This window comes from Pyrgilauda ruficollis, unplaced genomic scaffold, assembly GCF_017590135.1.
Source record: "Pyrgilauda ruficollis isolate IOZ18807 unplaced genomic scaffold, ASM1759013v1 scaffold119, whole genome shotgun sequence".
NCBI lineage: Eukaryota > Metazoa > Chordata > Aves > Passeriformes > Passeridae > Pyrgilauda > Pyrgilauda ruficollis.
In genome coordinates this window covers 468,734-485,185 of record NW_024510210.1, presented here as the reverse complement: position 1 = coordinate 485,185, position 16,452 = coordinate 468,734, and the positions used below count along the sequence as shown (strand labels likewise).

The 16,452-nt window shown below is 37.6% G+C and overlaps 1 protein-coding gene across 1 annotated transcript in view; it reads right to left on the bottom strand.

Annotated features, from left to right (window-relative positions):
* The window catches only part of SPON1 (spondin 1), a 185,666-nt gene that overhangs the window by 136,465 nt on the left and 32,749 nt on the right, over positions 1-16,452 (bottom strand). The window contains exon 3 of the mRNA XM_041485915.1: positions 14,591-14,724. Coding sequence (XP_041341849.1) covers positions 14,591-14,724 — 134 coding nt within the window. The remainder of the gene's footprint in view (positions 1-14,590; positions 14,725-16,452) is intronic.

Here is a 16,452-nt window from a genome sequence, read left to right as displayed (position 1 = left end):
ATATCCTAACAAAGCCCACCCATTCATCAAATACTGATTAGTGGATAGTCAGCAGCAGGAATCTAGATTGGAATAAAGTATTTGATGTTTTCAAATCCCCAAAAAATCTTCATTTCATTTGAGTTGACAGGAGCCTGAAGGTGAGCTCCACAATTAATGGAACGAATTAACACCCACTGAAACAAAGATAACTTAATTTAATGTTAAAATGCTTAATACTGCTTCTTAAGAGAGACCTTACTGCTATGAATGTATTTCCCTGAGGAAGTTTTTGATGCAGTGTCTTTAGTACTCGAGGTTGAGTGGAGCCATCAGAAGAGACTTGTCAGTCCTTTAGTGCAGCCCAGACACAGATCTCATCTGTCAATGATTAATACCTGAAACAACTGAATCTCCTCTCCCTGGGCTGCTCTGAGAGCTCTCTCTGACAGCTGGGACTGCACAGCCTGCTGAACATTCAGCCACATAGTGCCAGGAGATGCTGGGTGTTCGTGCTGAAAGACAGGAGTGCAGGGAAATGAAAGAAAATAAAGGACCAACAACAGAGTTGTTATTGGCAACTCTTCCACTTCCCTCATCCTGAAGGGGCACTATATTGGGAAGAAGGCAAATTCAAATTGTACCCAAGAAATAGCTGAAAGACCACCCTGCTTATGAAACACGTAATTATGAAAGACAGATCAAATTAATCCATTAAAAACTTCTATATTATTATTATTGTTGTTGTTTTCAGCAAGCTTCTCCTTTGTTTAACACCTGCTCATGGCTAAGAACGGTGTTAGAGCACTGCCTTGAGCTCATACAAATTTCTCCTTGCCAAAATTCCTTGCAGTAGGCATTTCTAGCAAACATTGCTGCCAAATTTTGGTACACAGGCTTTTGGAGAATGCAATGGCAGGGAACTTGTACGTCAGGGTCTTTGGTCTTCCCACTTCAGCCCTAAAAATGCCAAAATCATACAACCTTCTCATGTCTGATTAGCTTCCAGCACCAGTGGCACTGTTTGCACTTTGGCTGCAGCAGAGCAAGCAAATGATGGAGAAAGAAGAATTGCTAAACACCTGAAAAATCAGAAAAATACTCTCAGGGATAAGGAAGCAGCAGTGTTGAAGGAACAGATTAGGAAATGGATCAAAAATTGTCCGAAACAGGCATAGGAAGGGTGAGAACCAAGCCCAGGCATATCTCCTTTCTGCAGCAGTGGATTGTCAGACTGTGGGTGTGATTATATTGAAATTATAAATATTAACCCCCCAAATCACTCTGGGGTAATGAAACTCCTTGGAAGATTGTGGTTCCTTTTCACGGTGATTTTATGCATTTTCTACACAACAACATGCAGCAGCAGGGGGAGGAAACAAACCCTACAGTCTCAAGAAGCTTTTTGCCTCAGTGGGGTTCCTGAAGTCTCGTTGATCCGGATAAAGGTCAGCTTTTTACAGAGGAAGTGATTACAAGTGTGCTTAGAGGAGCAGGGATTAAGCAAAAGATCCAGGGTCTGTATCTCCCTCAATCACTGGGACAAGGAGAGCACATGAATAAGGCTATTAAAGGAGCATTGTGAACAGTAGCAAACATTAATGACAGGGATTAGAGTGATAAATCACCCTCTATATTGAGAAGCAGGCATAAACAAGGTACTGGAATTCATCCCTACCACATTTTATGGAACAAAAGTGCAGTTATTAATGAGATTCTTAACTTCATTAGAAGCTCCGAGAAGGAGATGTTTTAATGTGGATAATTGAGATACACCAAGTGTGATTAGAGTTACAGGAGGAAATAGAGATTTCATTGTTCAGAATTTGTGGAGAAAAGCCAGGATGTTCCTTCAGGCCCCTGTATGGGAAACAGGTGAATCCATTATAGGTTTGAGATTGACAACCAAGCAGTGCCATCTAAACATCTCCAAATGTTGGTCTAGGCTTTGAAACTGAAGCAACAAGGAAAACAAATTTCCTGATCTTCTAGACAAAAATATAAGGTGATTTTGTTTATTATAGTGAGGAGTCGTTTGTTCCCACCAAACATTCAAACTGAAAAAGAGGCAGAAAACAATTGCATACTTTGAACACTAAAAACATAAATATACTGATGTGGAGGATGTTTAGAAAACCCAGATGTGTCCCACAGTCTTGTGCTTCTGTTAGGTGACACTCTAGTGACACCTGACTGACCTTCTCCTGAAATCAATTACCAACTTCACTTTCACTTCATCAGAAGGGACTTGCAGCCTGAATTTCTTATGAGGCGTGAGTGGCCACTGGAAAACCAGAAAAATATAAGGTCAGCACTTGGAACTTTATTCTCACTGAGCCAAGGTGCTTACTGAAAAAGACAATGCAGACAACACACATCCAAGTACCTGTCAAATTTGCCTCCTCTTCAGTTTATCTTCCTTTTACTTACTCGCCTGAACATATTTAGCATTTTGTGAGTAGAATTGTGTGGCAGAAATACAGACTACTATTTTAAAATCAGGAAGAATGATAACTATTTGTGTTTCTTTGCCATATTGAAGACAATGTTTTGGCCACAATTAATTCCAAAAAATTAGATAAATGGCTTTCCTTAATATTTTGCCGTCTAAATTAAACCTGATGACCAAGACAACTTCTTTATGAGCAATCATGAGATGGTGGTGCCTCGATACCTCTGCATGTGGAACATAATTTTTATATGAGCTTCTTGTATGATCATACATCTACTTCAGCCACCATTGCCAGGCAGTTGCATCGTAAGAGAGCACAAATTTATTTCTCTGTATATAAAACTAGTATATATTCCAGATCCAGAGAAATGTATGGCAAGAAACCATATGACAGGTAATCTGTAAAACTGAAATGAGTTGGTTCATGTTAAGGTTATCATGGGGCTCCACACACAGCAGTGAGGGAGCATCAAGCTCATTATCCACATAACAAGCAGAGCTCAGTCCCTCCCTAGACACAGGCCTGTAACCCAGACCTTTCTGCAGCAAATGAAACCCAGAAACCATTAAAAAAAAATATCAAATGTGCTTTCTGGTGCATTGCGAGGCTTCAAACTACATTCTGCTGGAGCAGTGAACTGATGGAGCAACAAATCCATTTCTTGGGGAAAGCAGGGAAAAAGCGTTCAGGCTGCTGCTGTTCAGACAGCAAAGATACTTAATGCATGTCTAATGATGTAGAAAAGATGGAAAAGTGGGCACCTAATTACTGCAAGGAAAAGAAAGGAATGGCCCACCCAATTATTGGTTGAATTTAGTGTTTCAATCCTTTCACAATAGCCTTAAAATTGTCAACCCAGGTAACGAGAAAGACAAAAGCAATCAATTCCACAGCCGGTTCATGCAAAGAAAAATTCCTTTTCTGAGTGGTTTTTCTGCCTTTCAGAATTTCTAAAGAGCTGCTATAATACCAACAGCTGCTCCTTTAAGGGAACAAATCAGAATTGATTTCGTGGTGTTTTACATGAAGCAAAGAATCAAGATAAATACAGTGTTCAGGTTCTGAGACCCTTACTGAGCTCGTAGGGACTCTCCAGTTAACAAATGTAAACTCACACAAGACTTGAGAGACTGTTCACCCCAAGGAAGGATGGCCAGAATCCAGCACCCTGTAAATTCATGCATTTGCCTTTCATATTGTGACCGAGCTGTGCTAGAAATTGTAACTGCAAAATGTAGAGCTCTGCAGAGCTGCTCTAGATTTCTGCAGGCATGCAGGCACCTCACCAAATTCTTACATCAGCCTGCCAGAAAAGTTCTTCTAATGGAAATTTCATCCCATACATGCAGTGTATCCCCTTACGTTTAACTGCAGGATTACCTACATGCCCTCACAGAATACAATCTTGAAATACTGATTGTATTATAAAGGAGCAGGTGACCATTTCTGCCACATTTGTGACTAACTTAGAGTTTGTATTGTCTAGGAATTACCAGTGTGCTGTAGGATTGAGAACATTCACTGCTCATCTAGATTCTTTTATCTGGGTCAAGAGACATTTTGAATAATGGAGGATCTTGCCAAAATTTTATAACAGCAGGTTTAATTAAAGCCTCAATCACTCGGCACAGACTGGATACAATCATTTGTTACCAAAACTAAAAATTACACTACTTATCTTTTATTACCTCCTTTCATCATTGCTGCACTCAATTTGCCCTTCACATTCACTGATGTGCAATGAGAACACCACCATACTACAGTAAGCAAAACATATTTGAGCCCACTGGAGTGCTGGTTTCAATACAGAGACCAAAATCTCTTTATCTGTGACCTCAGAAACTGTATGACATTTTGATTCATGAATAAAATGCATATTTTAAAAATGTATCACATTACATTAAAATAAAGCCTTCAGCTCCTGACACAAGACAAATCAATTCCTTAACATGAATTATCATGCATAACGTCAGGCAGTTATTAAAAAAACCAATTTCAAACATTCAGTAAAAAAAAATGACAACATTTCTGATGCCATCAATAGTGACACTCTGTGTGTTTTGAAAGGAAATCAAATTATGACTATCATTATTATTTCTATTCCTTTTCTCTCTTTGTTTCCCCTCAGAAAATGACAATGGCCTTGAAGTCAAATTAAACATCTGTTTGCAAAATAAACCAGAGTGCTACTGACAGCTGCTGCCGAATGGCAAATGTCCTACAGCTGTCGGGCTCCTAAATTAACAATGATTTTCATTACAAACAGCAAACAACAAGAGAATTACAGAGCTGATTTTTTTTCCTCCATCCCACTATTTCAAATTTATAAAAATGCAGACTCTCCTAGAGACTCAGCCAGAAAGAAATCACAGCTTACTGTTTTATTTCCCCACTCGCAGGGAGCAAAAAGTCAGAGAAAATCAGATTTCAGTGTAAGATACTTCAGAGAACATCCCTCTTGACATGTCTTAAATCCTTTTCTGCATTTTCCTCTAGGATATGTAAATAGAATTAATAATTACTTGAGGATTTACCTTTCTCTGATGCAAATTCTGTCAATAAGAAAAAGTATTGAAAAAACATTTTCTTGATTTTTCCTACATCTATTTGGATTTGTAAATACAGAGGTGCAGGGGAAGCTTGATCATAGTACACACTACAATCACCCAGAAAAGTCAGAGAGAAAAGGCATGGGCACTTCATTAAACATCACTTTTTATGGCTTCCTTATTTATCTTCAGGTTTGGGATCGGAAAGTAGGAGCATTAGAAAGCCCTGCACCTCATTTCCACTTCACATGACTTTTTGAAGAATGCACACTTTAAACACACATGTGCCCTTAGAAGAGTGTTGAGAACCTGGAAGGACAAAGGAACTCAGCGTGGATAACGGTTAGGAAATAAAAATGAAAGTTTTAAATGTCCTGCATGGTTTTGTAAAATGCCAAATTAGGGCGCAGGTGAATTCTGACTGGTTCTGTGTTTGTGTCCACTGTTAACCTTATTAATTAATTAATGTTTTATTGAAGTATTTGCCCACAAAGTCTGGAGAAAACACAATGATGATCAAAGATGTCGCTGGTATCACTGCCTTGTCATAAGGCATGTTGAACTTTTCTAATGCCTGAATTCCTACCCCACTGCACATCAAAGCACAATCTTTTTCTTTCTTACAAAACAGCTTGTTTTACAGAAGGACATTTGTGAAAAAAACAAACACTATATGGACCAATGCACATGGTTTCAGTTTACCACAAATTGTGCCATTACACTGGCGGGTTTTTTTTTTAATATGAAATTATTGTAGGCATTTTCAAGGTAGAGTGTAAAAAAGTTCTAAAATATTATCTTTCATAATAAAGCCATAACTGCATTCCATCTGCTGCTAGAGAAAGACCACCACCCTTCTCCTTACTCTGCTTTTCTCAGTGTTTTTCTGTTGTTTTGCTCTCCTCAAGGAATAAAGCCATCCTTGAGTAACAAAACCATTAAGCTGTTTTGCAGCATTACATCTTTACAAACAAAACTCCATAAGAATGAACCTAACTAGATTTTATAGGGTTACTTTAATTATTGCACCATAAAATAGATTATCCAGAAGAACACAAAATTATAAGAAAATCCATTTTTGACACTTTCCATATACACATGCTCCCACTGTGAAGTTAAAGGAACAATATTAAACCTGTGAGAAAATGAAAGTGAAATGGTTTTTGGTTTTAAATGTAGATGTGTCAATAGATCCAGGGGGCTGCTACCATATATATCGAGATAAAATATGCCTTTTTACATCTAATAGTAGAGCTGATATAAATTAGAATCCATCTAAAAATGCAGGTTTTTTCTCTTTCTTCCTAGCACAAACTCTCCGTAGGTGTGTCATCTATGAAATAAAATATAGGTTTCTAAGTTAATTTCATTTAAAAGTTTAAACTTTTTGTCCTACTTGTTAAAAAAAAAATAAATTGCTGGATGAAGACAATATTTCATTCATTTTTAAGGAACCAGGATAGCAATACAAGATTTTTTTTATCCTGCAGTGGTTTATAAAGACTCACTGGCCACTAACTGCTCTTGAGAAAACAAAAAAAAAATTGAAAAATGAGTTGAGCAGTACATCATAACCCAACGTTGACCCAAATCTATTCATTCCCAATCCATGCCCCCCCATTTAAAGCTGGGCACATTTCTGTTACATCTCCTAAAAGGGAACAATGGGGAAAAATGAAGGCACACTCAAAGGATCTCATATGGAAAATGGCACATTTTCTATCAAAGGTTGCATTTGTTCTCTGGACTGTTAGGATGCACAGAGATTTTTTTTTTTTTTTTTTTTTTTTTGCCATCTTACTTGGGTAGAAATAACTAAAATATATATAATATTCAATTTAAGCTATGAAATATGAGGCTATACTGCTACTATATCAAAAAGGAAGTTCAGAAGGTGCTGTTAAGTGGTAGTTAACTGGATGATAAATATTTTGATTTTTTAAAAAATAGTAGTACAGAAATTAAAAATTTCTCTGCATGCAGAAGGCCCATTGATTCTACTGGGAGAAAGAATAAAGTTATTTATAACCTGAAAACTTTTCTGTTGTTCCACAAACAGGGCTCTTTCTAGGCAAGGAGGGCAGGTTGGTCTCTTTTTTTCCTTGGCTGTTGTATTTACTCATAATGGCAAGCTGTCAGTAAATGCTTTACAGCTGTGCTCAATTGCTCCACTGTTAGCACTCTAATAAACAGGTAAAACTGTTGACATGAAGCGTCTGCACAATCTGAGAGGATGAATGGAAAAGACAGGATAACAAATTTAAAACCTGATTCAAACAAGCAGGGTTTCTGTGTTGCTGGTTTTTACATTTGGAGCATTTAGAGGCACAATTTTATAGTGAATTTCTCATAGCTCATCAACTGTGTACTCATCTGCTTCAAAAAGCATCCCAACAAATCAAGAAAAATCCTATGTATTGGGGTAAGTAGGCCCCAGTAAAAAAAAGGGAAAAGAAAAAAAAAAATGGTTTAGTGATGAAAACATCAGAGATGTTGTCATCACTATGGGATTTTTTTTTTCCATCAGTATGGGGATTTTTGAAGGAGTTTTGAATGAGTTAGAGACGGGGCCTCTGGGTTATTTTTGAACATGTTATTTATTTTCTTATCTTCTGCATAGGCAGGAAGGGTGAGGTCAGCTCACATCTTCACTGCATGGCTCAGAAGGTCACAAGACCCTCAGGTTCAAGACATTTGAAGGATTTATTAACCAATAAAACACTGCCAACAAAGATATTTGTGGTTTTGACCCAATCCTTAAATATTGCATCTTTTAGACCCATACTACAGTGTAAGCTTTCTTAGCCCATCATGTCATGACACACAAACCTAATGCATTCTAAACTCCTTGTCTACCTTTGTAGCTAATTTTATTTCTAAAACTCTAAACTTTAAAATTTCCTTTACTTAGCTTAAGTAAAGGAAAAGTAAGGCTTTTCTCTGCTTTGAGCTATAAATCCACATTCTCGCTTCTAGCACCTGAGCTTGGGAGCCTTTCCCAAAGTTTCAGATCAAATCCTGTGTTTAATTCTAAGCTTTGGCTTACAGGCCCAAAGTTCTGAGAGTTCCTTGCATTCTGGATTCCAAAAGTGAATTTCATCACCTTAGTCAAGTAAGCTGAATAAATTCAAACAATGTCCATCTTCTCTTCCCTGTGCCAGCTCATTGATACTGATAAGGGATTTAGGACAAGCATGAAAAGCAGCAAACAAATTTTTCAGCTGCAACAGTACATAATTCTTAATTCTTTATTGTTTTTTAAATTCAACTCTGTGATCATCTATCAGATGTTTTTACATGACTGGCAATAGTTTCAGAAGCACTGCAGCTTGCACCCATGTAAAGCAGTCTGGCAACTGGAACTTCTTCTGTTAGAGGCAAATTTATGCAATATTGGCTTTGTGGGAATCACAGTAACAACACCTATAGGAAGAGAGATTAATTCTGAAAGACTTATATGCACCTCAGTTTGCCTTCTTCATAAACACTCCTGTTAACACAGGGTTAATGGTTTGATCACATATTAATTTACACACCACAGAGCTGTTCTTGTGAATTTTGGGCCTTGTTATCCAGGTGCCTCATGCTCTGTTTCTGGCCCAGGGATCTCATCTTGAGTTTTGAGTGCAGAGAAGAGATTTGGCTGCACACCAAGACAGTTTCAGGATGTAGATGCAGTTATGAACTCCTGAGGTTTTATGACATTTGGTTCTTTTTTTAGTCTCTCCTACAACACATTTCAGCAGTGTTTACTCGGAGTGACAGGCCAAGTGACCTGAACGAACAGAATGCTTGAAGTTACAAGAAATCAAAAGGTAAATGTTTAAAAACTGGAGTTCCTTCACCCTCAGAGCTTTGCAGCTTGAGAGGAAGAGGATGGTCAGAACCCACAAGGAGGTTGGAAACTGAGTGTTACATCCAAGGCCCAGACCCAGGGACTGGAACTGAATTTGTCCTCGTGGATATGACAGCTTTGCTCCAGTAGCACAGCCATCTGAAAGATTTTGCTTGATACACACTAAATATGTCATACTTGTTATTTAGAAGGCTGCAATTCTTTAAAATGTCTCTGCTCTCTCATTACATGCTAACAAGAGCCAGTGTAATTAAAATCATGATGATAATTACATATTCAGGAAAACAAGCAGCTCCACACTTTTCCTCAAGAACTATAAAACATTTCCCTAGAGATAGGTCAGAACACGTTCCCAGAAACAAACAGCAGAGACGCCACGATGAACCCAGCGCATTTCTGCAAGTGATAATGGTAATAAACACTATTTACAGATAGCAGATTTTAATTTGTTGGTGTTTTAAGCACGATATGTATAGCAGAAATAAATAACTTGTCTGCAGGAACTTTTGCCGCATTTGCCATACAAGTCACATGAGTTTTCTGAGAACTCAATTAGTTCAAGAGCCAACTGTAAACTGTGGTTTCTTCTCTACATGGTAAATTGAATATAACTTATCTGCATGTGGCCATCATTTACTGCATTTAACTATTAATCTCAGCCTCAGCAGCAAATGCTGAAGGAGGAGAAGATAATTACCACCTCACAGTATTTGACTCTTCATGAGATCTACGCCAGCTGACAGATTTGCTCAGTTTGGATATTAACAAGATCCTCCCTACCATGAAATTTTAATATGTGACAAGCTAAGGACTTGACCAAATTTTCTTCACTCTTTTGTTCTATCACAGAATTCTAAAGGACTTGCAGACTGTTTGTTCTGTATTTCCCACCAATTACCTGGGTCAGACCTTTACCCACCTGCTCAGTACCACGCTCAGCTGAGACACTGCCTTGAGGAACAGAACAAACCAGCTGAATCTAGGGCCCAAAGCAACCTAAAAGAGGTGATTTTCCATCACTGCTAAGAAGCTTTCAATAAACATTTATTGTCCTTTTATTGGTCAATGGGACAAATCACTATTTGAAATCCATACTTTAGATTTTTCTTGTTTAACAAGATAAATTTCCATTACTTGGAGGTTTTTAATAGAATTAAGCACAGCCTCTGTATATTAGCTTAATATTTTTTAAAAAGTGCATGTTTACTGTTCTACTTTTTATGAAAAGTAGAATATGCTAAACCAAGCATATTAAGTTTATATTAATAAAAAGAAGGTGTTTCTTAAAACAGTTTTCATTCACTTCAACAAAATACTAAAACAGATTGACCAAGACAGGGTTCAAAACCCTGAAAATTTCTCTACTTCCATGTGATGATACAAACACCACTAGGCTCTGCCACTGCTCTAGCATTTATGTAATTATTTTCTGTATAATTGCACATATCAAAAACAGACATAAACTTTTCTCAAGAAAGTTTTAACAGTAGGTTTTCAAAGATCCTAGCAAGCAAATGCATTCTGAAGAGCTCAGAAATCTAGTAAGTGAAGTTTAAACCAGAAACTTTTATCAGAAGATGTAGGAATGACCTGGCCCTCCCATCTTGATGAGTGACATGTTGATGTGCAATCAATCACAAGAAACAAGGGGGAAAAAATAAGGGAGAGAAACATGGAAAGTTGCACTGTGAACACAGAAACAAGTAGGCTGTGCACAGCATGACAACTTGGACAACAGTAGACAAATAAAAAAGAGGGCTCAAAGCTTGAGGGTCTCCCAAGCAGTGAGTCTTTTATCTTTTATCTTCAGTGAGACTCAAGCACAGGCCTAAGTGTGTGCATAAATGGAGCCTGAGCTATTTTTGCATCCCAAAAGCACATTGAGTGCTGTCAGTTTCAGTAGAGTCCAGAAGGATTCAAACCTTTAGGGTATTTCACTGTCATCTCTTGTTGGGAATGAAAAAAATGCATTAATTATTCTCAACTAAACAATTACACTATAATATCATATGTTAATCCATTTTCTTCTTTTTTCTCCTCACAATTCTAAATCTTCACACAAAAGATTTGTTTTAGAAAACAAGGTAGCAGCAATAAGTCAAATTCAAATGTGTTTTTTCCACTAAACTTTGAATTTTGCAGTCACCCAGAAATTTAGCATTACAGTTACAGGTGTGCACATGTGAAATTATTTAGGATCCCTTACTGAACCCTACAGCTACATGTTCCCATTTGTCTGTGTCATTTTGTGCTTGTCACAGCCACACTGACCACATGCACTATGCCTAGAAAAGCACTGGGGAGGTACCACCCAAATCTGAGCAAGTCTTTGTACCAAAGCTACCAGACTCCACACACTGCAGAAGAATAGCTGTTCCCAAACCTCACTACTAGTTCAGGAAAAGCTTCCTGGAAAAAGCTACTCTCTACTTAGTTATACCACTAAAAAAAAAAAAAAAAAAAAAAAAGGCATTATTTGGTACTTAAACTGTAATAAGTTTTTATGGATCAGTTACATTTAATTTGTGACTATGTTTAACTTTTCAATATATTGAAGTCAGCAGATCAGGGCATAGGGAAAAAGTAAATCCTCGTGATCCAGAACATGCTCCAAAATGCTGCCATTCTATTTTGGAAATTCTAAAACAAAGTTATCATAGTCTGCAAGGATTGAAACAGGTATGTATTGACAATTTAAAAAATATTTTCACTCCCATCACATACAGAAGAAAGAAAATTACAGAGGGTTTGTTTCCCTTAAAGTTCAAGGCTTCAGAATTTTTCCATTATGAGTTTGGACTTAACTCTTAATTTTTTCTGTTATCATCTAGAATAATTAAAAAGTAATTATTTCTAATGTTCCAATAATTATTTCCAAATCATTTCCAAAATTTCCATTCTATTCCATGGGAGCAGACCATAAAGGTTTGTGAAGAAGGCTGGCTACAAACTCTAATTCAGATGCCATCAAATCTTTACATGCAAAAGAGAAAATGTAAATGTTGTTGATGCCAGGAGTGATTGTTATGCATGGGCCCATGGAGGGCTGCAGTGCAGCACAAACAAATGCCACACACATGATGAGGTTCATTTCTGGCATCAGCCGCTCTCAATAATGGTCATTCTTTCTTTAAACAGTCCTGGGCATGGAGCTGTTCCTTACCTTCTGAGGTCAACACAGCATTCATCGGAAGGAAGCTCCTATTTCTTATTCAGTTTTTCCTGAAAGGTACTCAACAACTTCTTTTCACTTTTCAGCAGCACACACACACCAAAGACACCCACAGCACTCTGTAAATAGGTGGTCATAACACCAAAATTTTTCCTTTTCCTGGAGCCTGCATTTCCAAGCTGCTCTTTTGTTTTCCCCAATGGGCTATGGGGGCTGGTACCAGTCAGCTAATCTAGATCTTCACTGGCACTCCATTGTTTCAGTCTTCACTGGTGCACATCCAGCAGCCTGAGAAGGCTGTGTCCACTGGTTCCCTCTGCACGCTCTTTGAGGCAGTGGCAATTTCCTACTTCCATGTGCAGGACATCAGAACTGCAGCTCTGACTGTTACATTTTGTAGCCTCTCATGACTTTTCTGCAAGAATTCGAGTACTTCACAGAAAAAAAATAGCCTTCTGTAAGTATCCTTTCTTTAGTATAATATAGTTTAGTTGAACATCCAGCATGACCTGACTAGCAGCAAGGAGAGAGAAGAAACACTTATCAAGATCCTGCAGTTGGTGGTACTTTACTGCATTCCTTCTCTGACAAGACCTGAACTGACTTCAGCCACAGTTGTCTTAAGTTTCAGCAAGAAAAATACAGATCTTAGGTTGTTGGGGTTGTTTTGGTAATGGTAATTCTATTTAGGATAGTAATGAAAAAAAAATAAATCCATCAACTTGTGTTGTTGAATATCATTAGTGGATTAAACTTTAAATCTTGTCGCTTTAAAAAGCCATATAAAGCATCATCACATTATTATTAATTTACTTAAATAGTAAGTGCCTCAAGCAATATTGGTTATGCAGCTAAGAGGGGGTCAGTCCTGGGGGGAAGACCAAGAAGCTTTACTGATAAAAAGCGCAGCAACACTCAAGGAATCTTCTAGATTGCCAAAGGAACACTCAAAAAAATTCCATCTCTAAACATAACAGAAGTTATTTCCAGGTTTTATTACAGCCTAATGTACACTTGTCTGTACTGAGCTTAAGAAAATAAGTGTATTCTTGAGCTGCTTTAGTACACACTAAACAGGGGATTCTTAAAATTATCACACTGAAACTAAGAAGCAGCAAGTAAAAGCACACTGCCACAGATCTGAGACTGTTCCACAGCCAGAGTTGAGACTAGAGAACCCTCAGAGATGTGGAAGAGGACGGTGATTTTTCTCGTGCCCATCAGCAGGAGGAGAAGTGAAGCACGGGGTGAAAGGAAAACAGCCACAGACAACTTTTGCTGGTGGCAATTTCACAGCCTGTCCAGAAATCAGTTGCAATTCTAATAAAACATTTTCCCGAATAGGTCTGAACTATCTTCAGCACAACCTTTGTGACACCATTTCCTTAAAAGCCTAAAAGTCACTATGCCCAGCACTGAAAATCTTCTTTGAAATACTTTGGTCTGCCGCACGGCACATCTTAGCAATTTGTAAGGCTTCTGCCAGACATGGATTCAAAACAAGCAAAGAAATCCCAATGGCCCATGAATGTTTGACCAATCTGTCCAATTAAATACAGCAAACAAAGTCCTAAGAGACAGGACAGTATTTCTCTGGCGCTCTAGTTCTGCAGACCAATGAGCAACCCTAAATCAAAGTGAGCATACATAGAGTTATCTCTATTTACTGCTTGAATAGCATGATTCCACATGAGAGTGTGTAATAATAGCAAAATATCAGTAAATGATCACTAGGTCTAAAACAAAAGAACTCACCTCTAAACAAATAGATCTGTTTTTTTCTGATAAAGGTCTGTTTAGACAATCATGACTTTGCAGAACATTTTTATTATTCATCTCAACAAAGAGCATGTTTTTTACCCATCAGAGGAATGCAATTTTGATCTTAAAAATTAAAAATTTTTATATTTTTTAATGTGAAACTAAAGGCTAATAAACTCAATTAAAGTTGCTGACTCAATGGTTATTGAAGGCTTGGGGTTCCTTTTGAATATTTAGGTGTCACATTCATATTTTCTGAAAAATCCCTTCACCCAGGATTTTTCTTCTGGGAAGCTGAGAAGCCTCAGAAAAAAAAGGAAAACAATAACTATCTCATTTACTTCTCCTGTGTTTTGCTCCTTTAGAATGTGTTTGGAGATTGTTTACCCACAGGTGATTGTTTCATTGGATTCTGCTGTGAGCTGTTTTCACTCTTTGGCCAGCTGTGGCCGAGCTGTGTCAGACTCTGGAGAGAGTCACGAGTTTCATTATTATCTTTTTAGCCTTCTGTAAGTATCCTTTCTTAGTGTAGTATTCTTTAGTATAGTATATTATACTATTCTTTAATATAATATAGTATCATAAAATAATAAAATAGCCTTCTGAGAACATGGAGTCAGAGTCATCATTCCTTCCTGCCACGAGTCACCCTGCAAATACAATATATTTAGGCTTTAAATTGCTAATGTTTCACTCTGCAAGTAGAACTAAACTTAGTAAAACATGTCCAAAGAGAAAAAAGAATTAAGAACTCCATTGTTTCCAATAAATATTCAATTTATTAACTGAATTTTACCTTGATATGCCTTAAAACACTTACTTCAGGATGACACAGCCTGTCCCGGCGGGAGGAGCTGTCCAAAACACCTGGATGCGTGTCCTCCTTCTGGGTGTGCTCTCAGTCACAGCAACAGGACAATTGCTCATGAACTGGGTTTCTTCTTCATCTATGATCTAGGGAAACATAAGGAGAGGAACAGGAAAAAGATAAGGACGTGCATGGCCAACGCCTTCCATGTGTGTTTTGTCAGTTCATGTTCTCTTTGAGTGGAATATTTATAATTCTGCTTAGCTCAGCACTACTGAGAATTTAAGGAGAACATGCAGACTGAATTGAAGACCAAAAGCTCACAAAATAAAGACAGAAGAATAAGTCAGCTCTGGGTAAAGAGAATTCAGACCTTTTGAAGCAGCACTGGAAATAACCTTTTTTTTGTGGATCCTGATTACTCGAGCTCCCTGTAAATATTAATGAACTGAAAATAATAAAATATTAATCATTTCAGATGATTGAGATTCCATTATTTAGTCCAAACTGCAGCTATTTTTGCTTTTTTGATTGATTGATGGTTAACAGAAAAGTTAAAATGGTACAAGTCAAAAGCCAGAGAGGCAGATTTGGAACTGGTGTTCCAAGGATTTTACTCAAAGGTGTCATGTCAAAATAGCTTTCTCACTGCATATGTGTTTCATGGATTGTACTTTAAACCTTCTGTTCATCAGATCTCAAAGACATTTCATAGAAACTGTTAAGTTTTTTCTGGAAACAGACAATGCTCTGATATTGCAAAATTTCTCTTCAAAATGCTCAGCGGTCCTGTTTCATTTGATGAAGCCACAATTCACAAAACAATGGGTCAGCATTCAGACAATGAATTGCAAACCTTACAATTTTGAGAAAAAAGCTGTATTTATCAATTTATGGCAAGATTCAGCTCTGAAAGGGCTTTTTCAGAATCCTGGTTCTAACACCACACACACACACAAACATACAATTTTTCCAATTAAACTATAAAAAAGAATCCAATCTTCTGGCAGCAAACGCAAGATTAAACAAGTGTTTTGACAAAAAAAAAAATACTCCTTTGCATTCTAAAAAAAGAGAGGCAATATCTTTAATTGAGCCAGATCTGCTTTAGTGAGTGGGCATCCTTGCTATCTCACCCAAGGATACCGCCAGCATTCCCAAACATCTTTAGCTAAGCCAACAAACGTTTCTGTATTTCCATGGCAGAATGAAGTGGTGCTGGCCCAGAGGAGGGCTGAGAAACTCTCTTTAGCTGGTCAATAGGGCAGTGGCTAATGAGTTTTAAATTTAAAGCCATTAGTACGCCTCAAGTTTTTGAACACTTTGTAGAATCAGTGTAAGCAAACACAATGTGCACATTTGCTGGGTTTTAATTAACAGGAAGCAGTGGGAAGTGTGGGATCCAGTGGAGACTTAAGCTGACTGCAGAGTTTCTACTTCTGCTGGATACAATTTAATGTGTGTAAGTGGAGCACCAAGAAATCCCTGACCAACAATTCTGTTTTAGCCACCAACTGTACTTATTCCATCTGCCTTTTTCCTGCATCAGTGAAATAAAGAAATAAAACTGCCTACTCATCCCTCAGAAAGGTTGTCTCAATTATTCCAGGACCATATCAATTGACCTTTTATCCCTATCTCACAGCAATGCATTCGCAATCAAAACCCAATTTTGGTGGCAGCTCTGAGAGAAGAATGAGTGATTTTATACCATCTCATACACAATAAAACACTATTGCACGTTATACAAAAGCATGGTAATTCCCATTGAAAAGGCTCTTAGGAGGTCATCAGAATATTCTTTAAAAGAACAGTTTTTCTAAAAAATGGAAATATTACAAATTACTGTACAAATTACACTGGCTCCCATGCCA